The 25478-nt window shown below is 33.7% G+C and overlaps 2 protein-coding genes across 4 annotated transcripts; both read right to left on the bottom strand.

Annotated features, from left to right (window-relative positions):
• Positions 1 to 1804: 1804 nt before the first annotated feature.
• On the bottom strand, positions 1805 to 13271 carry LOC132308692 (probable E3 ubiquitin-protein ligase XERICO). 3 transcript variants are annotated; one of them, XM_059806861.1, is made up of 2 exons: positions 3459 to 3721; positions 1805 to 2521 (listed from the first exon to the last, which is right to left on the bottom strand). In XM_059806861.1, coding segments are annotated over exons 1-2 (414 nt in total). In that variant the 5' UTR covers positions 3461 to 3721; the 3' UTR covers positions 1805 to 2109. The 3 variants fall into 3 exon arrangements, with proteins under 3 accessions (XP_059662844.1, XP_059662847.1, XP_059662846.1); XM_059806864.1 differs by lacking the exon at positions 3459 to 3721 and adding an exon at positions 12986 to 13271 and having other exon boundaries at positions 1806 to 2521; XM_059806863.1 differs by lacking the exon at positions 3459 to 3721 and adding an exon at positions 3763 to 3914 and having other exon boundaries at positions 1807 to 2521.
• A 1774-nt stretch (positions 13272 to 15045) lies between these two features.
• LOC132310002 (uncharacterized) lies at positions 15046 to 15846 on the bottom strand. Its single transcript, XM_059808245.1, has 3 exons — positions 15773 to 15846; positions 15302 to 15424; positions 15046 to 15196 (listed from the first exon to the last, which is right to left on the bottom strand). Exons 1-3 carry the CDS (start codon positions 15844 to 15846, stop codon positions 15046 to 15048), a joined length of 348 nt encoding a protein of 115 aa, XP_059664228.1.
• Positions 15847 to 25478: the final 9632 nt, after the last annotated feature.

Here is a 25478-nt window from a genome sequence, read left to right as displayed (position 1 = left end):
GATAAGTTGCAGAGAGATTATAACTTGAATGTTTTCAATCGAGGAGAATTATGATATGGTTATTTATATAAAAGGTTGTTAATCGATAGTTATGGATTTGGATAGAATTTGTACTGCAAAATTGAAAATGGTGGTTGAGTTGTAATCGAACAAGCAAGTTTAATCTTACTTTATCCTGTCTAAACTATCATTTCTTTAATTGTTGGTGGATTATTCAACTCTTTATGTTGATATATGTCTAGATTCATTATTTATTGGAGTTTCATTCAAGTTATTATTTTTATTTGGAGTTTTTACATTTTCTCACTATTTGGAGTATCAGTTTCTTTGTAAGGAAGTAGTTGTTGGAGGACTATGTAACCCATATTGTTAGAATCTTATAAAATTCTACGAATTAGATTGTAATTGTTTTGGATAGACGTGTATATGTAAATGAATTCCAGGAGAGTGATCATACCATGCGTATGGAATTAGTGCGTGTGTAACGGGATATAGTTGTTTCACAGATTGAAAATGAGCTTGTCTCACATGATAAGTAATTGTCTCATTGGGTGATTGTTCCATACAAGGATATGATGTGTTCCTACCTATTATGGATTATCACATGTATTATTGGTTGAATTCCCCACATAGTGTGTTGAAAATGTTGGATTTGCTCCTTAGCTTATATGAGAGGTTGGATTCGTTACCTACCTGTGTATATGATTGCATGTGATTTTTACATATGAGGTTTAATATGTTCTTTTATCGGAGTTGGAATTTGATCCCTTTAAATGAGCAGTGAAAGTGAGACTTATTTATTTAGATTCGGTTATTTTAGTTAATCAAGTAGATATATTATCTAGTGTACCTTTATTTAACGAGGTGAGGTAAGATTATTACTTGTTGAGCAGTAATCTTGCTGAGCTTGTGAGCTCATCCCATTTTAACATTTCAGCTACTTGGTGGTTGTAGAGTTGGCGTTAAGAACTAGAGCAATTTAGAGTTTTTATTTTTCTTAGTTGCAGAAAGATTTTTATTTTGAGGATTTTATGTAATTTCATGTTGATTTGAGTAATGTATTGTGGAATGATTTTTAATTCACACCCATATTGAGTATTGTTATCAAATGTATTTGTATTCGAATTTTGAGGTGTGACACGACATGTGATATTTGGTCAAGAGTAGGAAAATGTTTTGGCTCCGTTTGTTTTGACGTAAAATATTCTTTTTGAATTTTTTTTTTTTTTCAAATAAAATATTCTTTTATTTTTACTTTGTTGATATTTAGCAAAGGTCTATATCAAGATTTAGGTCAAGTCCATCGGGTGGAGCATGTAAAATAATTTGTCGAAAATTTATGAATAAATTATTCTTATCAAATTTTAATATTTTTTTTCTTCATAAATATTTTACGACAACCAAACATCAGAAAATAAAAAAATATTTTACGTCCAAACAAACGGAACCAAAAGTGTTCACATTTGTGCTATTGACTAATTGAATAGCATTAACAAACATCAAATGCACATATATTTTGATTAGTCATTGGTCAGCTAATAGGAGAATGTTTTGTTATGCAAATCTTAGTCGTTGAGCTTAAGATAGTGACGGAAGATTAAATAAAGCATTCACGCACGTATTACGGTTAAAAAAAAAACATAAAGTTTTTCTTATAGAAAAGCGCATCCTCTGTCACTTCTCTCTTAAATGAATAATATCCTGTAAAAAGCATTTCATACTTGCAGAAAATTTGTTTGACATTGATATGAAATATATATATATATATATATATATATAAGAAGAAGAAGAAAAAGGAGATGACCCTTTTCATAAACAACTGTTTTTTTGCTAAGTACGATAATTATATTGATAATGGAAAATATTATACAATCAGACAAAGGGGCAAGGCCACCCAACCAAACAACTATTCAACCACAACTCCAAAAACAAAAACCAACCAAACAACAAACCAAACCACAACTCCAAAAACAAAAGCAAAGCTACTCCCTAAGTTCAAGAAGCATAGAACTTCAGAAAACCTATCTTACAAAAATATGTACATGATAGATAACATTTGGTTACATAGCCCAAATGATGCGTGTTAACAACTGTGTGTAAACTAGTAAGCTAAGCTGTAGAACGCAACTTCTTCAAGGAGCATTTCCTGTAAACTGCACGGAGTATTGCCAGTAAACGACTCTCTTCCTCTGTGGGCGTCATGTAGCAATTAGGGCATGTGACTCGACAATTCCTCCGCCATTTCTCCAAGCACAATTTGTGGAAAACATGGCCGCAAGGGAGAATGTTTATCTGCGCCACGGGTTTGAACTCTGTTTGGCAAATCGAGCACTCCTCTTGTTCAGGCCTTCTTAAATGAACAAACCGAAATGCTGATGCAATATGAATGCCCACAAAGCGAAGCATGGAGACGAACATATCTTTGACATCCCAGATAGATAGCAGAGCACTTGCCACAATTACGATAACCTTCCCCTCCTCAGTTGGTGACATATTTGCGAGACCCATTATAATTTGAAGCCTAATTTGACAAAAGAAAGATGTTAACACTGCAGCCCAAGCGAGACAAAGATTAAAGAGAGAAGTGCAATGAGAAAAGCTACAATAATGAATCTTAAGGATTTGCTTGGTAACTCCTATTTTCAAATGGGAGATTGGGGATTTGAGTCCCGATTTGGACAACAACGAAACGGGTGTGAATGTGTGTTTTACTAAACAAAACAAATAGAAATTGCATGAAAAAAAAAAAAAAAAAAAAAAAATTAGGTTCCTATTATTTCCTCCCAGAAACAGCTAGTTTCTGAATGATGAAAAAAATTTCAGAGGGGGTTGGTATGGATAAATAAAATTACAAACAAAATAAAAGTAATAAATCAACATAATTGCCATGTAAGATGATTTTTCAAATTAGGCAACTACAAGTAGCAAAATCCATCATTTAATTCAATAAAATGAAGCTATCTGCATAAAATAAAAAAAATAAAAAAAGCACTAATACTACAAAAACCAGATATGAACTAGAGACATATTTTCTCCCCCACTTTCCACATAGAATAAGGATGTCATTAAATTAGCCTATTGGCCTTTTCGTGAAGATGGGGAGAGTGAGTTTTTGTGCCCTCTCAGCAAAGGGTGATCGGGACCTTATCAGTACCTAATGAAAGTATAAACGCAACTATAGACACATGTTTATATATATAATACATGCACATATAAGAATTTGATATTAGCTTGAACAATTCTATTATAACAGATTCAAAGCTTAGCACTAAAGAGGGAAAAAAATCTACAAACAGAACCAATCACAAAAGACCTGAATAATATTTGACAAAACGAACTTTTACATATATCTGGCATAAAGAGAAAAATCCAGGTAAAGAATATCTCAAATGCCTTGACCTCTTTCTTTAAATTACCAAAACAAAGAGAGAGAGAGGGAGAGAGAGAGAACTTCTCGCATGTGGAGATGTAAGCGTAAATCAGCAAGAGAAAGTGACAAGCTTGGTCAGATCAAAAAAACAAAAAGCACTATAAAAGGAAAGACAAACAGATGAAATAATCCAAATCATTTCAACCACAATCCATTTTCAAAAACCAAAAAAATCAATGAAAAACATCGAAGGGTGATTGGTAATAGATCATGATACTGTTGAAAATTTTGAGATCTAAAACAAAATATGTTCAAAAAAGAAAACAAAAATAGAAAAATCAAATAGACTGTTTGTTCGAAAAGACATAAATTTTATAATGGAAGAGACTTACAGAGTGAGCTTGGAATGTTTGAGCTATATGCTACTAGAGGTTGGATATAGGACTGCTTTGAAACTAGAAGATTTTTTAGGCAGAAAGAGAGGACTTCAGGTAGGGCTATTCATAGGATAACTAGGTTGGGGCTGAAGAAAAGAGGGACTATAGCTTTCTATTTATAGCCCCCATACCCCTCCTGCCCTAGGACCCTAACCGTGGTTACTTTATATCATTTCACCATTTTTTAACTCATTGATGCAGTAAATGAGTTAAAAAAAAATTATTTCTTTCAGTTTCGTAAAAATTAAATATATTATTATTTTTGTGAAATTAATCTAGGTGGTATGTAGATGAGTAATGCTATTATTATTATTTATTTTTTTTGGCAGCAAACCAAACCTTAACATTAAGAAAAACAAGAATTACAATAAAAGAGGATAGCATCTAGAAGCCACTTGAGCCAGATATATCACTCCAAATCATCACAATCGACATTTAAAGCCTTCTTGCTCAATAAATGAGCTACAACATTACCTCCCCGAGGCACCCATAGTAAAAAAGAACCTATACAAGCATTCAGAAGAGAATAAACATCATGAAAAACCACCATTGAGGCTTGACTCAAGACATGGAGGTTCATAACTGGCAAATAATCTCCTTCAATAATCACATGGAGTAATGCTATTAAGATATGAATAATTAAATGCGAAAAACTCACAACTGTTATTAGGAAGCAACTCTCTTGCCGGCATTACTCTCAAGTGAAAATGTATTCAATTAAAATTTTGTCTATGTAACATCTTTAGACTTGTTGCTTCTCATTTTTAAGTTTCTCTTCATTTTCTTTTTCAATTGTGCTATCATTTGATTTTATAGGAGTATTAAAATAATAATAATAATAATTCCATATTTACACTTTATATTCAGGGGGCTTTCACTGTGTAGTAGGAATAGGATGCGGGATATAACAATTTATTGGTATGTACAACCAAATTAAAATGCACTAATCAAATTGGTGTTGAGAGCAGTTTTAATGAGTACGTGAGACCAACTAACTTGAATAGTGCACACCAATGTCTGAATTTAACTAACTGACCAAATAATATTATAAATAAATATATATACCTATATCTATATCTATACTATATATTATTAAAAGTACAATATCTCAGTACATTAATTTATTTAATGCGTAGTAATACAATAATAGGAAGTACTAATAACATAATGGTAGGATATAAAAGAAAATCTAATTACAGAAAGATATGTATAATACTAAAATAATTTATTTAATTTAATAAAATAAAAATCTAATACTAATAATAATAATATAGTAGTAGGAAATTCTGAAATTCAATAAATGGAAATTTAATTAGAGACTAGAGGAAATATATATTACTAAAAAACTTATTTATTTAATTCAATAAATGAAAACCTAATTAGAAAATGAAATAGGTAATACTAAAAAATTATTTATTTAATTTAATAAAAATAAATCTAACTAGAGAATGAAACATATAATTTGTTTCAATAAATACATAACAATAATTTTATATCAAAATATATCAATAATTAAATTTTAGAACATTAATTTATTTAATAATATAATAGTAGGAAAATATTAATAATAATAATATAGTATTAAGAAATACGAAAATTCCATTAAAAAAAATCTAATTAGAGAATGAAATTATATACTGTATATAGAGATTCTAGTTGAGTATAATATATACAAGGGATTCTAGTTAAGTAATAATAAAGAAGATTAGAATCCAACTCAACTAAAATAGGGTGCCTAGGTTAGAAATTTAAAATCCCTATATACATTATATAATATTATACTTCATTTTTATCCCGTGACATTAGATTCCTCTCTAATGCACGATGACAATATACATATATATTGGAATTTTAATATTTTTTATAGCATGACCTCAGGCACCTTTTTTAGTTAAGTATATTAATATTATATATATAAATATATAAGAAATCAAAGACAGAGAAACTTGATCCATCCGGTATTCATATATATAACACTACTGAATAGATCAAGCTTCTATATCTTTGATCCGATGCATTGAGAATATGTATTAACTTGAATAGGATGTCTGGTAATGCCATCAAAAAGATTAGAATATATATGTGGGTAAAATGCAAAAAAAAACCCTGAATTTTACTCTCTCCCAAAAAACCCCTTTGAACTTCTATTTGTACAATAAACCCCCTAAACTATCTCTTTGTTAGCTAAAAAAGACCCCGACACTGTTCCGTCATCCCATTATCACATGACCTAAGCTATATTTTCAAAATGACAGTATTACCCTTTTTTTACTAAACGGATAATAAATGAATAAACGACCTTTTTTTTCCTGGCAACAATCAGGAAATACAGGCAATATAGAGATAACGACAAGGATAAGAGTTTTCATTACAAATATGAGCAAGGCCTAAGCCTCAAATTGTTGATCGCCATCGCCATGTATGTTTATGTATATATATAGATATCATATATGTTATATTGGGCATAAAGTTGAAAACCCTCAAATCATTAGCTCAATTTTTCCTACTTCTTTCAAACCTTATTTAACTCATTTTTTAGAAGATGAGAATGGCCGAATCATTAGTCACTAAAAGGGAAAGAAAAAAAAAACCTAAAATTTTAGCCTAACAAGAGCAAAATCTGAACATAAAATAGAATAGCAAAGTCAAGTAGGGTTTGGTATTCTGTTAAGAGTGTATTACTGTATTAGGGTTTCTTCTGGTAAAACGTGTGGAGTGATGAAGAAAGTCAAGTAGGTTGGGACTTGATTTGGGTGAATTAGGATGTAAAATTTTGATATTGTGAAATAGGGGTTGAATTGGGTCGACGTATCGCAGAGGAACCAACATCAATTGCTTCATCGCTGACAACTGTGGCAAAACAGTGGAAGAAAATCCCATCTTAGCAAACCCAAAATTAGAGCTTGCAATTAAGCATTTCTTCGAGCAGAATGTTGGAAGCTTTGATGCTCACAGGCGAACTTCGATACCCATCGTCGTCGCCACCGGTGCTTTCTCTCCACCCTCCTCTACGACCTCGTCCTCGACGCCTCTTCTCCTGTGATGCTGCCCTCCGCTCTGCTACAGTCGCCGACCTTCGATGCTGCCCTCCACTCCGCCACTGTCGCCGACCTCTGTCCATCCATGGTTTTTTTTTCGAAAGGTTGACGACGAGCGTGGATTGCCACAAAGAGAGCATTCCTTGTGATCAATACCATTTAAAAAAAAAAAAAAAAACGAATCGCGGTTACCTTCAGAAACTTTAATCTTGTGCCAAATTGAATTCTCCAAAAATTATCCTCAAAAATTATCACTCCATCAATGATTCAGCCATAATAAAAGGAGGCCACGATCGCCTGCCAGAGAACAAAAGCAGAGAGCGAGTTCTGTACATAAGGGGCTGTTTGGCGCTAAAATAAGAAGTGGTTAGAAGGTGATTGTGATAAGGCTGTGTGTTGTCACATTGCCATTGGGTTTTGAGATTTTATTTTGACACGTGATCAACATCAGTTACTAAAGCAATAAAACGGTGTAGTTCTACAGAAGGTAAGTTAGTAATTTAATATCTCCGGTGACCTTAGATAATAATAATTTTTTATTTTGTCCTTAAAGTGTATTTTCTTAATAGTTTAGGGGGCAATTCTTAGTTTAGGGGGGTTTTTTGGAAGAGAGAGTAAAGATGAGGGGTGTTATTTGCACTTTACCCTATATATATATATATATACATTTATTTTGACCTCCCCGTCCTCATAATATATATCCTTAATGCTAAATTTTTTACAAGATCCGGCCAAACACAAAGAGACAATTAAGAAATGTATTTGGATTTTTACTTGCATTTCTCTTTATGATTAGTCTTGACCAAATAGTGGTAGAAAATGTAATAATTTTTCAATCAATACCTTTCATGATACTATATAAATTTTGCATGTCTATCTATGCATGTCTATGAGTAAATTGGTAAGTGGGTAGCTGCTTGCAATTCTCTATGCATGCCAACAGAAAAATGAAGGATGTATAACCGCTTGCAATTCCTTATGCATAGGCAAAGGAATATATTACACCCCTTTTCAAAATGTAAAAGAAAAACATGAACAAAGAAGTACGTTTGAATGCAATCTAAGGGAATTGCAAGCGGCTACCTACCCTCCAAGTTATTCATAGACGTGCATAGAAAGGCACCCAAAATTTATATAGTATCATGAGGGGTATTGCTTAAAAAATTATTACATTTTTTTTTCTTTTCGAAAGGTAAAAATTATTACATTATCTGCCATTATTTGGTCCAAACTAATCACAAATATACATGCAAGTAAAAATATAAATACATTTCTTGATTATCTCTTTGTGTTTGGCCGGATCATGTAAAAAATTACATAATTAGTTAATGTTAATAGTATTTTTTTTTTTTTTTGTCACCAAATGATCTCCAAATTAGTTAGATAAAAATATGTGAACACTGTTACCCTCCAAATTGGTTAGATGAAAATATGTGAACACTATTACCCAGTTGGAGGGCATTTGGTGATAAAAAAAAAAAAAAAAATCACAGTTAACATGTGAACACTGTTACCATTAACTAATTATGTGATTATTAAATTTAGAGGTCTATCAAAAGAATTACTTTCCACAATCATCTAACTTTTTTATAAAATTTTCGTATAAAAAATTATAGGAAAATTTTAATTTCTTAATAAAGTTTGATGAACTTACAATAATGTCTTTTCTTTTGTGATAAATTTTATGTTATTCAAACTACAAATTAGCATTTTTTTTTCTCTCAAATTTCTTTTAAAAATGCTAATCAAATTCACGATGAAAATTTTCTTTTAAAAATGCTAATCAAATTCACGATGAGAATTTTCTTTTCTTTTCATTTGTATCACTTTCTTCTATAAATTATTATCTTACCAAATGGAGCATTAGGTGATAGCATCCATGATCAAATATCCCATAATTAGGATTCGTGTGGTGAAATTAAGACGGCTGGACTTACCTAGTTCAAAAACAGATATGTCTATTCCTTGCAAAAAAATGCGAGCTCTTCTTAATTCACTAAACATTTTTGAGCAAAAAGATCAACCACTAAAATAAACACTATCAGTCACTTTGGAAATACGAAGGCAACACTAAAGATTCAGTGAATCAAAACTGACTCGCCTTTTTTCAAAGGAACAGGCATATCTGTTTTCGGCTATCATGTGAACCATGTCAACAATTTAATCCATAGTCAAGTAGTTCACGTGACAGATATGTTGTTGACATGTGAAGGTTCAAATTACCTTGCCTGTTCTATTTTTATTAAAAACAGGCTCACTGGTGGTACAAACTTCAACCCATGTCTACCTTTTTATAATAATAAAATGTTAATAGTTACAGTGACAATTTATCAATGGCTCCATGAGAAGAGATGCTTGAACCGTTAGGATTATCCACAATAATCGTAACATTATCTCACTTTCACATTCTCAGAAATAGTTATATTCAATAAGCTAATTGCAGTCTCTAATTAGGCCATAGCCTCCATGATCAGACATCATTTAAGATTATATCAAATCATCGATCACATCTAAAGATCAAGATAACACTAATGATTCATTCTTATTTTAGAGACGAGATTAGAGAATGAGAAAAGTTCTCATTCCTCGAGCTTTTTGAGTTCTCCCCTTCAACTCTCTAAGCTGGTCCCTCCACGAATGGAAAGATGTGATCCTTAATTCGAGTTTTGAAATTTAAAATTATAAATGTTAACATATGTTAATATGAATGATAAGTGAGACAGAAATTTGACTAATAATCTAATTATTCAATATAAAATTATATATTCTAAATTTTTCACCATACATGTCAATAAAAATTTAGTTAGCTGTGTTTTATTGAAAGAAGGCTAATTGAATCTAGATCCAACCAATTTCACGTGATTTTAAAGATTTTGAATACTTAATCCAATACACTTGAAAGTAGTTCTATTTAATTTTATTTTATCACATCAATATTGTGGGACATTTTGACCCGCACTATCTGATAGATTTTGAGCTGAATTTTAATAACAATATTGGATAATTAAAATTAAATTCTATTGATGTCGAATAAATTTTGAAGGACCTAATTCATAGAATTATTTTTTCAACCTCCAAAAGGCTCACTTATCCAAAGATTCCAAACCCATGCGGAGAAAATCTCACCTTATTTACACCTATGTATGGATAAAAAATAAAAAAATAAAAATCTCGATGGAGTTTGATTATCAAATTAGTGCCCCATACAAGGAGTCTAAATTGTAAGATAGGATGCAAGTTCCAAGTTTTTGTGTATGATTTTAATGCAATTAAATTAATGATTTTTTTATATATATGTCTATACATAATTAAATTTTTTTTTTTTTTTTTAAATTGTCTATAAGAACTTGGATCATTTAATGAACATAAATTTACATAATTAATTGAACCCCAAATTTTTATTCATTAAATGATCCAAGTTCTCATAGACAATTTAAAATAATAATAATAATAATTAATTATGTATAGACATATATATATAAAAAAATCTTTAATTTAATTGCACTAAAATTATACACAGAATTTAGAACTTGTATCCTTCCAAGCTCCCATAGACAATCCTTGAAGACTTATGATGGTCTGATTCTTTCTCTGTACAATTTTTTAGTGCAATTAATGCTGCATGACTGTAATGGAGGGTGTGTTGCATATTTAATTTAAATTAGACATATCAAGGAGTCCCATGTCACCGAATAAAAGTTAAGTATAATATTAAATATATAGTGTGTTTCAGGTTATTTTATCAAAAAATTAGAACCCCTGAATATATATTATACTTAAATTAGAATAGGGTGCTTAGAATTCCCTTATTATACTTAATTAGAATATAGGTCAGAATCCCTATATAGATAACATTATACTTAATTTGTTATTTCGATTATTCTCTTGTGCACAGTGAGAAATTATTGGTTATACTACAACCAACCAATTAATACAAACACTCAATTAAAGTAAAAAAAAATTTATTGTAGCAATGACTTAGCACAATCATTGTAACCAATAATTTCTCCAAATGTAAGTCACCCCTTCTAGTTAAGTATAATATATAAAGGGTTTCAATATTCTTGAGAGCATAACTGAGGCATCCATTCCTAGTTAAGTATATATATATAATATATATATATATATATATATATATATATATATATACAGTTAAATATATTTTTGCTCTACTATTTTTTTTAACTTACCAAAATATATATATATTTATATATAGGAATTCTAATATTTTTTATGATAGCATAGCATAGGAACCCCATTCAAGTTAATATATATTGTCAATGCATAGGTCATAGATATAGAAACTTAATCCAATGAGTAGTCATGTTAGTGCTAAATTTTTTACATGGTGGCAGTCTATCACAAAGAGACACTCGAGAAATGTATTCACAGAAGAGACCCATAGTTAAGTCCAACAATTTTAATTTCATACAACACCTTACCCCTTAATTTCAAGCAAGTCATGAACTCCACCCACTGTCACTATTATTAGAAAAGACAAGGAGAGGTAAGGTTGTTAATACGCAAACAATAATAATAGTGACGGTGGGTGGAGCCCATGACTTAAAAAGTTGACATTAAAGGTTCAAAACCCTCAAGGACAAACTTAATCCAACTTGAAAGTAGTGTATTTAATTTAATTTTATCACATCAATTTTGTGGGTTTAAAGAAAACTTATTGACCCGTACTATATCTGATAGATTTTGAGCAAATCTATGCAACTAAATTTTAATAACAATATTGAACAATTAAAAAATTAAATTCCATTAATAAAAGAACACTTTACGAAATCAAATAAATTTTGAAGGGACCTAATTCATAAAAATACCTCTAAAAATTATGGATAATATTTATTATTGGTAAAAATAATATTCATCACCAAAAGTCTATAATTTATCATTATTCATAATTATGAAAAAATATTTCTATGAATTAGATCCCTTCAAACTTTATTTGAAGTTGAGTATGTTTCTGGAGATGTTAAAAGTTAACTTACCAAGTATATTGAAAGATTAGGATGTTTAGACCTAGTGAGATGGATTAAACTAATGTTAAATGGCAAAAGGTTCCAATTCATGCAGTCAGCCACAACCCCTGTGTACTTTTCAATTTGAGTTTAACAGGCTATTCTTGTATTTAAAAGAATATATATATATATATATATAAGACTTGCACTTTGCAAGCAATTCTAGTTCTTCCCATCTTTAACATTTTAATGGTCCACAAATCAAGTAGTTTATCTCTGGTCAAACACCTTTCTTTTATAGATTGAAAAGCAATTGGGTGGGGTTTGTAGATCAACACCCATTGACTTTTTCCACAATCTATGATTCGACTCCCTTCACTTCTGATAAACAGTCTAAAGATGTAACCCTCCAATAATACATATCAAAATATAACTCTAATTGAGATCTTATAATATAATCCTGCGTGTCTTTTCTAAACACTTATCATTGATCTAAAACACACACTATATAAAATGAAAACACTAACGGCCAATTTTCTACTATTCCAATCTCATTTTGACACCGAAAACCAAATCTATGTTTCTAAATTGGTCCAACTTATGACCTTTTTAGCACTAACAAACTTTTAGTTAAAAATATAGTTCTTAAAAGATATGATGTGTAATTGTTTTTGTTGGTTTTTATATTTTTCTCGCTCTTTCTCTGTTTATAAATTTGAGCAAATAAATTATAAAATGCAATTTAATGGGAAGGAGTCAAAATCTAACCATAGTGGCTAATTCAAATGTGAGCATGCTCAATGGCCAAAAAAATTATTAGAAGTAAAGTGGTCGTTTGGAAAGGGAAGTCTGAAGCCAACAAGTTTTTGCTTATAAAAGTTGTTCATCAATTCTACAAATAAAAGCAACAATTAGGAAATTGTAGATTAGATAATATTCTAGAAGAGTTGAGAGTTGGGTAGAAATTATAAATATCTAATTAATTAGATGGAAAGTTTTAGACAGTAAGTTCTAGCCATTGATAGCCATTGATTGTATGTAATGCATTCTAATGTGCCTTATATAAGATGTTAAGAGAGTGAGAAGTTAAAAGTGTTTGAGCTCAGCAAAATAGTGGTGTTAATAATAAAAAATTAAAATAAATTATAGGATAAATGGATAAAAAAATCATACCTGAAAGAATTATCGATTGATTTTTTATAATCCCTTCATTTTTCATAATCCACCGTTACCATCTTCCAGTACAGTCACGTGATGTCGCCATAGTGAAGTGGAGTGAAGCCATGTAAATAGACCTCTTCGTTATCGCCATATCTACCGTTAACATTCACCAGGAGATCTGTTGCCATAGCCACCGTTAACATCTAGATACAATAATTTACAAAAGATCTATGGCGACAAAGAGATCCCCATTTACAGAGAGCGTTACCATTTCGATATGATAGTGAGGATAGCCGTGAGGGTGCGGCTAGGGTTTAGATGACATATAATAAGCAAGCGTTTGATGGATTCCGAAGAGATTTTGACACGTTGATGGAACAAGAGCGGTGGTGTACGTATATTAATCAGACACGTTAATGAAACGGGTACATTTATTAATTAGACACATATTTTTTTTTAACATAGGTATCTCTGATTATAAGAGTGTTTTAATTATTAAATTAAATAATTTTTTTTTTTTAAGATATTTAAAAAGTAAAATAAATTATTTAATGCATTTAAAAAAACAAGGAAGTTCATGACTTTTTTTAGGAGAGACCAATTAAAAGCATTAATGAAAGTACATCTGTGATTTTTATAATTACCGGGACTCATTAGTGGATCTCGTGTGAGACGTTGTGACTTCAACAAATTCCAATCTTAAAATTCATATTTGTATCTGAAAGTTCAATTAATCACCATACAATAAACATTGAGCCATTCAAAACAATTCTAATTATATAATGTTTTAATTTCAGATAAAAATTTTCCCAAAATATGTTTTTAATCTATAGCTCTTTTTCTGATAATCATAGCCTCACATCCAGATAGAAATCAATAGAAAGAAGGGTAAAGAGATGATCATTTCACAACCCATAATATAGAAGTGAAAATAGAAAGAGAGAATGCGAACGAAAGATTGATGTGTGTATTTTTAGTCCATTTAAGATTAAATATAACCACCGGTAGTCAAACGAAAAGGAAAGACCAAAGATGCAATTGGTCACTGAAACAGTTGCACATAAATGGATATTAAAATATTTGTGGCTTTTGCCAAATTTCTGTTTGATCCTCTTATAATAAAAATACTTCATCTGCATTTCATAATATGCGAGAGACTGGGATTTACCTGACTCGTTCGTTAATCCACCACCACGCCAAACCCTCCTAATTTGATTACCCGTAGCAATAGATTTAGAGCCCATTACTGCTCTAATGGTCTTTTAATTGTAAATTACCTTGGGCCTCCGGATTGGGCCTCGTAATCCTTTGTTTCGGCTAAGGGCCTTTTACGATGGTCTTCCAAGTCTACTAGGTGGGCTTGGTACCCTTCATTGTAAAGCGTAAATATGATATCATTATATAGACAATTCATTATAAAGTGTAAATATGACATTATATGCAAATTAACTTGAATTTACATATTATTCTTATGATATGCTTATAGAGTATATAAGTTTTAAAACATTCTTAATATTCAATTTTAGTGCAAATAAGGACCCGAATGCTGAAAAGACAAAAATATCTGTCTATTAATTTAATAAAAAATAGGTAAAAAAAACTAATTAAATGTGATAAGTGTGTATATGAGTATTATCAGAAGAGACCAGAGTACTTTTAAAATTTTATGTCTTAAAAATGTCATGTGTAATACACATGACTAAAATTGTAACGAAACAATGATCTCAAGCCCTTCTTTGTCACATTTTTTTTCAAACTTAACCGACTTATATATTTAAAATAAGGGATAGTGGTGTTATTTGTCCAAAATGTAAACATTAATGCTACATTTAGTATGCAAGAATGGAATGGATTGCCCATTTAAACATTCTTTTGTTTGGTATGCAATTTAAAGTTCGAATGGGCATTCCATTAGAATGAAAATCCATTCCCCAACTAAACCTATGGAATGGTCATTCCATTCCCAAGTAACATTTTTTAAAAAATTTAACTTCCCAAAAAACTCTCATGTTCCAAATCCAAAAATTACCACCACCATCTACCACAACCACCTCCGCCTTTCACCACCACCATCATCGACTTCCACTACTACCACCGCCGCCACCACCGTCACTAATTTTCACCATTGCCCACTGCTTTCCACCACCACCACTGCCACTTCCTTTCACCACCGACACCGTCTTCCTTTGTTGCAACCACCACCGCAGCTGCCACCACTGCCACCTTTCACCACAACCACCACCTGCCACCATCACCACCGATATTGCCTTCCACCTCCACCACCTTCCATCGCTACCACCACCTTTCACCACTACCTTCCACCACTACTTTCCACCACTGCGACCACCTTTCACCACCACCGCTGCCCCATCACTTTCTACCACCGCCACCACCTTCCACCTTCCACCACCATTGCAAGCGCTACCGCCTTCCACCGTCACCGCCTTCCACCTTCTACCACCTTCCACCACCAACGCCACCGTCTTCTACCACTGTCACCACCTTTTGCCACCACCAACGCCACCGCCTTCGACCACCGTCACCGCCTTCCACCGCCGCTTTCCACCACCACAAATGTTACTGTCTTCCACCACCACTAACGCCACCACCTTCCACCACCACCACCACCTTCCACCACCACAAACGCTACCGTCTTCCACCACCATCCCCACTGCCTTCCACCACCACTGTCACTGCCTTCCACTACCACCACCACTGCCAACTCCACTGCCTTCCACAATCACCACACTACTGACATCACCTTCCACCAGCACCACTGCTGCCTTCCAACAACACTACCTCTGCCGCCTTCCACCATTGCCACCACCACCTACACCACTACCGTTTTCCACATCCACCTCCACCACTGCCATCATTTATTTTTTTAAAATTATAAAAGAATGTTATTTTGTTAATTAAATTTATTTGTTACTAAGAGGAATATTTTGGAGAAATCAATTTGAAATTTATTCCATTCTAAACTTAAAATTGGTCCAACCAAACACTATAATGGTTATTATCATTCTATTCCTACGTATTTCATATTTACAATCAAATAATAGAATGAGAATGGTTATTTCTAGGGATGGCAACGGGGGTGGGTTTAGGCGGGTGTACCTGTGATACCCCTCGGATCCGAGACACGGATTGATCAGGCCCAGGCCCAAACCCGAGAGAATATCAAACAATCAATATTTTAATGAACACAGAATACAAGATGAAATAAAAAGAAATAAATAAGAATGGTTGAAAAGAACTCTAATCGAAAATCCTCAAAATAATAATATAAATAACAAACTAAATAAATTAAAAATACAATTAAACAATTAAATAATTACCAGGACTATCCTTTTAAAATTAGGGGTATTACATTCTTCCCCCTTAACAAAAGGAATTTCGTCCTCGAAATTCGCTCTTACCTTCTTCCAATATCTCAGGAAACTGCGAGCGAATGACATACACCCGTTCTCAAGTGGACTCAGCTTTGTTGTGTTGACTCCACTGAACACGAACTAATGAAATAACCTTGTTACAAAGGATTTGATCCCGACGGTCGACAATACGACATGGTGGCTCCAAATAAGTTGCATCCGGCTGCAACTCAATCTCCCCAACATCGATATGCTGATACCGATCCTCATCTCGCAGAAATTTCCGCAACATGGAGACATGGAACACATTATGGGCACGATCCAAATTATCCGGAAGTGCCAACCTATAAGCGACAGCTCCAACTCGATCCGTAATCATGAATGGACCGACAAACTGCGGTGACAACTTTCCTTTCTTCCCAAAGCGCATTATACCCTTCATAGGCGACACTTTGAGTAGAACCAGATCCCCAACCCGAAACTCCAAAGCACGCGTGCGACGATCCGTATAACTCTTCTGCCTACTCTGGGCAGTACGCATGTGATCTCGAATAAGAGCTATCTTCTCAGAAGTATCCTTGATGAACGCAGGACCCAAGAATCTGCTCTTGCCAACCTCCATCCAACAAACAGGCGATCGACAGGGTCGGCCATATAACGCCTAAAATGGTGCCAGCCCAATAGTCTTCTAAAAACTATTGTTATAAGTAAACTCCACAAGCGGTAAATAATCCTCCCAATGGCCCTTGAAATCAAGAACGCATGACATGAGCATATCCTCCATAATCTGATTTACCCTTTCAGTCTGTCCATCAGTCTGAGGATGATAAGCAGTACTAAGGTGTAATTTTGTACCCAAAGCCATCTGAAAACTCTTCCAAAACCCTGACACAAAGCTCGAATCCCTGTCCGATATAATAGACAATGGAATGCCGTGCAACTTCACAATCTCGACAATGTAAAGTCTTGCTAACTGCTCCGAAGTGAAGTTAGTACGAATAGGCAAAAAGTAAGCTGATTTAGTCAGTCTGTCCACGATGACCCAAATGGAATTATGATCCTTGAAGGAATTTGACAACCCTTCCACAAAATTCATAGAAATGCTCTCCTATTTCTACTCCAATATCGGTAGTGGCTGTAAAGCTCCTGGCGGCCTCTGATGATCAATCTTGACCATCTGACAAGTACTACATCGTGAGACAAAAAAGAGTAATATCCCTCTTCATACCTGCCCACCAAAACTGCCGCTTCATATCCTGATACATCTTATTGCCTCTTGGATGAACAGAATACTCAAAGTGGTGAGTCTCAGTCATCACATCATTCCTCAAATCATCAGGAGAAGGTACCACAAACCGTCCCTTGTACCTTAAACCTCCATCAGCCCCAATATAGTAGAATGGAACCTCTCCAGAAGCTATCTCTGCAACTTTGTTAATGCACTACTGATCCGTTAATTGTGCCTTCAAAACCTTATGAATGATAGAAGGTGCAACTACCATGCAAGCCATGAAAGCATCCGACAATTTATCAACCTTCTTCAATGCATTCCACTCGGTAGTGAATAGAGCACAAAAACTACCAGCAGGTTGGCGACTAAGTGCATCAGCCATCACATTCGCTTTCCCTGGATGGTACTGTATAGAAAAGTAATAGTCTTTCACAAACTCTAACCACCTATGCTGTCTTATATTTAACTCCTGCTGAGTGAACAAATACTGCAGACTCTTGTGATCGCTGAATAATCTGAAGGACTCACCCAACAGATAATGCCTCCAAATACGTAAGGCAAAAACCACAACTGTCAACTCCAAATCATGCGTTGGATAATTAAGCTCGTGAGGCTTAAGCTTCCGAGATCCATATGAAATCGGTCGCTCCTCCTGTATCAAAACATATCCAAGACCTTGCAAAGAAACATCCGTATAGACCAGATACTCTATCCCGCTCTGTGGGGTAGACAAAACCGGTGCAGAAGTTAACTTAGTCTTCAGCTCATCAAAAACTTTCTGACAATGTTCATCACACACGAACCGTACACCCTTCTGAGTCAGATAAGTGAGTGGTCCTGCTATCTTTGAGAATCCCTGAATAAACTTCCTGTAGTATCCTGCCAAATCGAGGAAACTCCGAATCTCGGTCGGTGAAGTAGGCTGTCCCCACTCAACCACCGCTGAAACCGGGCTCTGATACCAACTGTGATACCCCTCGGATCCGAGACATGGGTTGATCAGGCTCAGGCCCAAACCCGAGAGAATATCAAACAATTAATATTTTAATGAACACAAAATACAAGATGAAATAAAAAGAAATAAATAAGAATGGCTGAAAAGAACTCTAATCGAAAATCCTCAAAATAATAATATAAATAACAAATTAAATAAATTAAAAATACAATTAAACAATTAAATAATTACCAAGACTATCCTTTTAAAATTAGGGGTATTACAGTACCCTCCTTCGCCCCCGCAACAGTTTAAAAACCCCGCTTCCATCTCCGCCCAAAATAGGAAAAACGGGAAGACTTTCCACCCCATCCCCACAACCGTTTAACATTTTTACCCCTACGGGTACCTGCACCGCCCCATTTAAAACCATAATTTATTTGTTGTTGAAATAGATTTACTCCTCATTTATTTATTTATTATTATTTTTTTTTTTTCCTCATCTTCAGTTTTTCACCATTGCAACTTTCCTTTTAATCAAATTCATTTGTTACTTTAATATTGTTATGTATGGTACTTAATATATATACTGGGAAATATATATACTATTGAAATAAGGATATTTAAGTAATTTTTCTATCTAAATAGGGTGGGGTGGGGTAGGGTGACCTGTGATAGTCCTCGATTCTAGAGCTACGGGTGATCAAGTCCGAGCATAGATCCGAGGGATATCAGACAATTAATATGCAAACAAGCAAGAGTACAAAATGAAATAAGAATAAAATAATACGCTGAACGGAAATCTAAATATAAAAATCCTCCAAATAAAATATTATAATTTAATTTAATTTAATTTTTCAATCCTTACAACTCAGGAATCTATCCAGTGGACCCATAATAATCCCAAATGAACAATAATTACAAAACCAAAATCCAAAACTAAAATAATAAATGAAATCCTAAGTAGTCGGAAGAGTGAGTGTCTGTATCAGCATCATCACGATCAAGCTCTAAGCTTGGTACTGACGACCAACTGAAAAATAAGAGTAGGTCAGGCCCACATGCAAGTTCCATCCTACTACAATCCATACATAAACTCGATACGCAGATACATCATAGATAGTTCGGCAATATCTAAAATAGTTCATATATATATATATATATATATATATATATATATATATATACACACTATAGGATGTTCACTAGCCTATAACATAGTTCAGCCTGGGTAGAAGGTAACATATAAAATACGTTTTCCAGCGGCCAAGTACCTAGACCTACTAGGGAATATCAGCTATATCTAGCTACTCAACATTTGCAATATACGCACCCTAACCGTGATCAGGAGACTCAAGCTCGTATCACAGTACCATAAGTATATATATAATATCCTTTCTAATGTAGAAAAAATAAAGCAATCATCTGTTATGTCGTTCAACTGTTTTAGTTGATAGGACATGTATCCACGTAGGATTTAACTGTTTTAGTTAATCTATTCCGTATGTATGAATGGGTAGGAATTAGCATTTTGATTTAATTCGTCCCTCCATATGCTATCATCCCATACCGGTGCATATAATGCATATGATTCATAAATTATGCACATTCAAATAAACATTAAGTATATCTAGAAACCAACATAATAGAAATCAGATATAGATAAGATCCTATCATGCATCCAATATATGATTATAATCATAGATCCTCCTTTTAAATTGTTAAAATAATAATAAACAATTTAAACCACCCATTTTCATATAATTGACAGAACATACATTATAACAGTTCAGCAATTAACATCTATAACATGATATAATAATTATCAGAATTATAAACTGAGCAACATTATACTAGAATTCCCAACCAATTCTTCCATACTAGTTCATTTACATTATTAAAACGAAGACTAACATTTAAAACCTTCTTAATCCTTGACGGCATGTAAATTAATCTTCAAATCTCATGACGTCCTTTTAATTCCCAATTGTAAATCCTGTGCCTGATATAATAACACTCAGAAGTCTAAACTGCACATTATATAAAACCCCAAAAGTATTTTATACTAATCCATGTAAATTGGTTTAAAACAAAACCAGTGATTAAAATTTCCTCAACTCTTGACAGCATGTAACCTTTATCTAAAGTTCATGATATGTATAACTATAGTAGAAACCATCGTTCCTAGAACCTTATTAGATTATATATGTCATTGATATAAAATCCCAAGAACAACTTCCATTTCAGTCCATTCATTTAGCTTAAATAACTAACAATTAAAATATTTCTCCTTCCTTGACACCATGCATAATTATGTTTATAATTCACGATGTCCTTTACCCACAGCCTAAACCATTACTCCTGGGTCTTTAAATATGTTATATATAATATTTTAAAACCCTCAGTCAAACTTCAGTATTGCACTTTAGCCCCTACAGTCCGAAAAATCACCAAAAACCACGTACTGGGCAATTATAAAAGGTAAATGAGGCTCCAATTTTAGGTTGAGGAGGCTCCAATTTTAAGTAAAGTAGAATCCACTCCTCTTGGAGCCACCTCTACATCATATGGAGCCGGCTCCACTTCAATGGAACCGCTTCTACATCATGTGGAGCTGGCTCCACTCTCCTAGCCTCCATTTTTTCCTTCTCCAGCGTGTTCCAGACCCTCTGTCTTCCATTGCTAGGGTTCCTAAGTGTCTAAACTAGATCCCAACACATTCCGAACATGTATACTACACAGTATGCATCATAAATTTCAATTGAAAACATCTAATTATGTATCACAATTCAAGATTACACAATTTAAAACTGTTGTAATTTAAAATTGACATGAAATCTGGATCAGTTTTAAAAATAGCATGCAATCCAACTATCAGTTTTAAAAGTTGAATTAATCCCTGGAGACTATAAAGAATGCACAGAACACAAGTTTATAGAAAGGAGATAGAATGAAACTTGCCTTTAGGTTTCGGTTTTAAAACCTAAACCACCGTCTCTGTATTTTCCGACAGATTCCCGACTGCCGTTTAACACCTCCGTTGCTCTTGGTTCCATCCAGAAGCAACCCATTTTCTTCCTCATTGAGCCTCTCTATGTTTCTCTCAAAACCATCCCTGCTTTCCTCTCCGGACCCTCTCTGTTTTTCCTCTCAAGACACTATTACGTGAATAAGGTTTTCTAACCCTAGCAGACGTATACAAGAATATCTATATAGGCGTCCCAACCTTAAGTCAGATCATAACTATATATTTATAAGCTTTAATTAAAACTTAATTTAGGTCGGCGACTACATGAAAATAAAACCCTAAACCTAAACTATAAATACAACACACATAAATTATATAAGTAACCAAAAATTACACGTTAATTAAGTCACTAATAATCAAATATTTAAATTAACCAATAATTAAATTAAAAACAATTACAATTAATTTAAACAAACATAATTACCAATTAAGCAAATAAAACCATTAAACACATAGCCAGATAATCATATTTAAATGCACACAAATCAAATAATCAATTAATCAATTAAAATGCACATAAAATAAATAAATAAATTCCGATTATATCCTTTTGAGAATTAGGGGTATTACATTATTTCCCCCTCACAAAAGGAATTCCGTCATCGGAATTCACGAAATTCTTAATTCTTTTATTTTAAATTCATTTCCATTCCGTTGTGGACTTTGCCTCTGTTTATGGCCGGACGCCACTGAATTCCCAATCCTGTAAGAAATTTATGGTTCCATTAGTTAAGAAAACACCACAAACTACACATAGGTTGTTTTGCACAACAAATTATTCTTACCCAATATCTATACCAGGGTACCAATCCATAGTCCTCCAAGTGCCATAGAATATACGCACAAAATTCTTAGGCATACAACACTTAACAAATTGGTAACGCTAAACTATAGGCTACTGTCTAAACTAAGAAACAAAATTCGAGAAAAGTCAATTTAATATTTAAAACTAACCTTGAGTTCAACTATTTACAAAATCCGACTGCCACCTCCAAACCGCGCGCAGTCCTTTATAAAAGAGAGTATTTCTCTCCGATATATCCTTAAATAAAGTCAAGGTTCTTATTATAGAATCTCGCTTCCATGCCAGACCATCTAGTGAGAGATCTGCACCACCTACTATCCAAAAATCCCAAACATTGTCACACTAACCTCCTTGTGCCAACAATAGCACAGATAATAACTGAAAAGCGAGATAACACTTTCAATTACCCATGCAAACCTAGGACACATATGTCCTAAGCATATCCTCCATGATCAAGTATAATTTCGCGACCAAATTGCCCGTCTAGAATTGCAAAGCAAAATTGTTGCTCCAACATCTTCAGAAAATTCCTATGACATAGCACATTTTATCTACTATAATGAGTAACGACGTGCTATAACTCCGTTATTAGTGCAATGTAGAACTGATAAGAAACTCCCAAGTAGATACTACTAGAAGTAATATCCACCAGCGAACTTGCTCTATCCACCACACTTGATCCATAGAGAATTAAAATTCCAACCAATGTTGGTAATTTCGACCAACCATCCACTCTTTCCGAGTCCTACTTCCATTTTGACATAGGAAGTAGCTAAAACCTCCAATGACATCCAAGTATCAATTTTCCATCTTGCTAACCAGGGTCAGCTTCAACACTTCAAGTTGACCTTTCCAATTTCCTTAGTAATAGCAAGTGTTATGTTTACACATGCTAACACTCAACTAATTTCGCACTAATCAACGAAGGTTCTATTACCAAATCGGTTGATAAGATTATCATCCTCCCAATAACTTCCACCAGACGAAACTTAATGCAAAGTTTGAAGCACCACATCCATCCATTTAAGCCGTCTCGTGAGCCGTGCTATTTGTATGAACTGATATCTTACCAGTTCCAAATAGACAAAAAGAGACTGATATAATTTTATCAGTCAAGCAAAATCCCAATCAGAATCCTAACCTTTGTGTAGAATCAGCAATCTCTCGACTAAAGCCGTGGAAACTACTCTATCATTCCCACTTTAGTATAAGAAATGGCTGTAAGGATCTAATGATCTCTGATGGTCCATCCGAATTATCTAATAGATAATAGACCTTGGGATCACTGTGTCCCTCTTCCTGCCTGTCCTCATAACATCTGTTTCATTCAATGAAGCATCATATTCCTACTAGGATAAATAAAGAACTAAGAGTTGTGAACCTCAGTCCTTATATCCTCCTCCCAACTTGACAACTTACCGATATAGAAAGTCAATCGATAATTCTATTTATCATAAGTTAACTAACTACAACATTTCCACATACACCAATGCACCTCCACTTTATTTAGGTGTTTGGTCTCACCTCTATGTCTTTGACATCCCACTTCTCTAACACAAGTAAGGGTCTATTAGACTTCCTGTCTAACTTCAAAAAATATGGAATCTTTCCGTCCTCCAAATAGTCAGCAAGTACCGAGTAACAACTACTTGTTGCGAACTGAGACCTAAAAAAAAATTCCCATATTATTTATGCAAATGAAGAAGCTTACTTCCTTCTCGATATGCAACTCCAGCAACGCCTCCTAATGACACCCCCTCATGAAAGAAAAATCTTGTTTTAGGATAAACTGATGAATAGTTAATTCGTATACTATCTTCAGTCGGTGGCGTTCCAATAAGTACCTAAACCATTACAAGATCCTCCTGCTGACTTGGGAATACCTTTTAAAATTCCCGAGAAGCTATTCAGCAAAGTCAGTTCCTCCGATAAATCAGCGTGGCTTTTAAAGTATATCAAATGAATCTAGATTATTTGACTCATACCACGGGGTTAATTATCCCATCCTGAACACATACTATAACCACCCATGTCTAGGTCCCTTAGGTTGGCTAAAGTTAGGTATACTTACCAAATCCTATGACCACATGCCCCAAAAATCCTAGCGTAATGAACGTTATTCCTCCAAAACGGTAGTTGATTGATCACTCACTTGTTTCCCCAAATAAACCGTATTCCTGATCCTGAACAATTAACAAAAAGGAAACATATAATGCACACACAATAAAACATAATAAAATCTACGTAAGACATCGTTCCTCCTTACAAAAAAAATCTCTTTTAGAAATCAACTTTACCTGATTGGTTCCCAATCTCCTTTTCCAGTTTCGGAGGTAATCAACCAACCTCAAAACATAAGCTCCAACCATAGCTCAAAACTAAATCCATTTACCTCAGCAAATTCCAAAGGCTTAACCTTCATCCTCCTTATACGCGGAATGCAAACCGTGTAATGTAGCTTAATAAAGCCACCTAGACAGTCACAACCTAATCCCCATACTCCTCGGAACGTGATATAAAATTATTGCTTCGTTCTGAGAAGAACTCCATCCGATCCTAATCCCCTAAAGTATATATATACATATATATATATATATATATATATATATTATTTTTTTTTTTTCTACCTCTTTTAAAGGTAAAACAAAAGGTTAACTATATGTAGGTCGATCCACACCACCTGTACAAGTTTCGTTCACTATACTATTGGCGAACAAAATCACCATTGTGCGATCCTTGATTTTCAAGATTCAATACCCTCTTTCTTGGGTATGTTGAAATCTCCTCCACTAGAATCCTCTTCGGACTCCTAATCCTCAGTTGCCTCTTTTATGAGCACAACTGAAATCGTGTTGGCCCCTTTATGCGATGACCTAAAACATACTCCTAAATCCTTCATTGACTTATACTTTTCAAAGTAACGCCAACCAGAATTAAACCTTCGATCCCAAGTTCTGCTTCTGACAAAGAACTTGATAACGTACTCCTTTACTCCTTTGGGTCTGTATCATTTTCGCCTTGGACCCCATCCCCCTCCTAGTGTCAACCATTCTATTATTATGAAATATAATTGATATCAGCTGCTCCTCCTAACGAATCGTAAAAGAGTACAACGAATCCTAAAATGGCTTTAAGT

The sequence above is a fragment of the Cornus florida genome, unplaced genomic scaffold (assembly GCF_030987335.1).
Source record: "Cornus florida cultivar Cherokee Brave unplaced genomic scaffold, ASM3098733v1 CherokeeBrave_3.0.0_Hap2_Chr05, whole genome shotgun sequence".
Taxonomy (NCBI): domain Eukaryota; kingdom Viridiplantae; phylum Streptophyta; class Magnoliopsida; order Cornales; family Cornaceae; genus Cornus; species Cornus florida.
The sequence above is the reverse complement of the archived record's forward strand: the minus strand, read 5'-3'. Positions and strand labels throughout refer to the sequence as shown.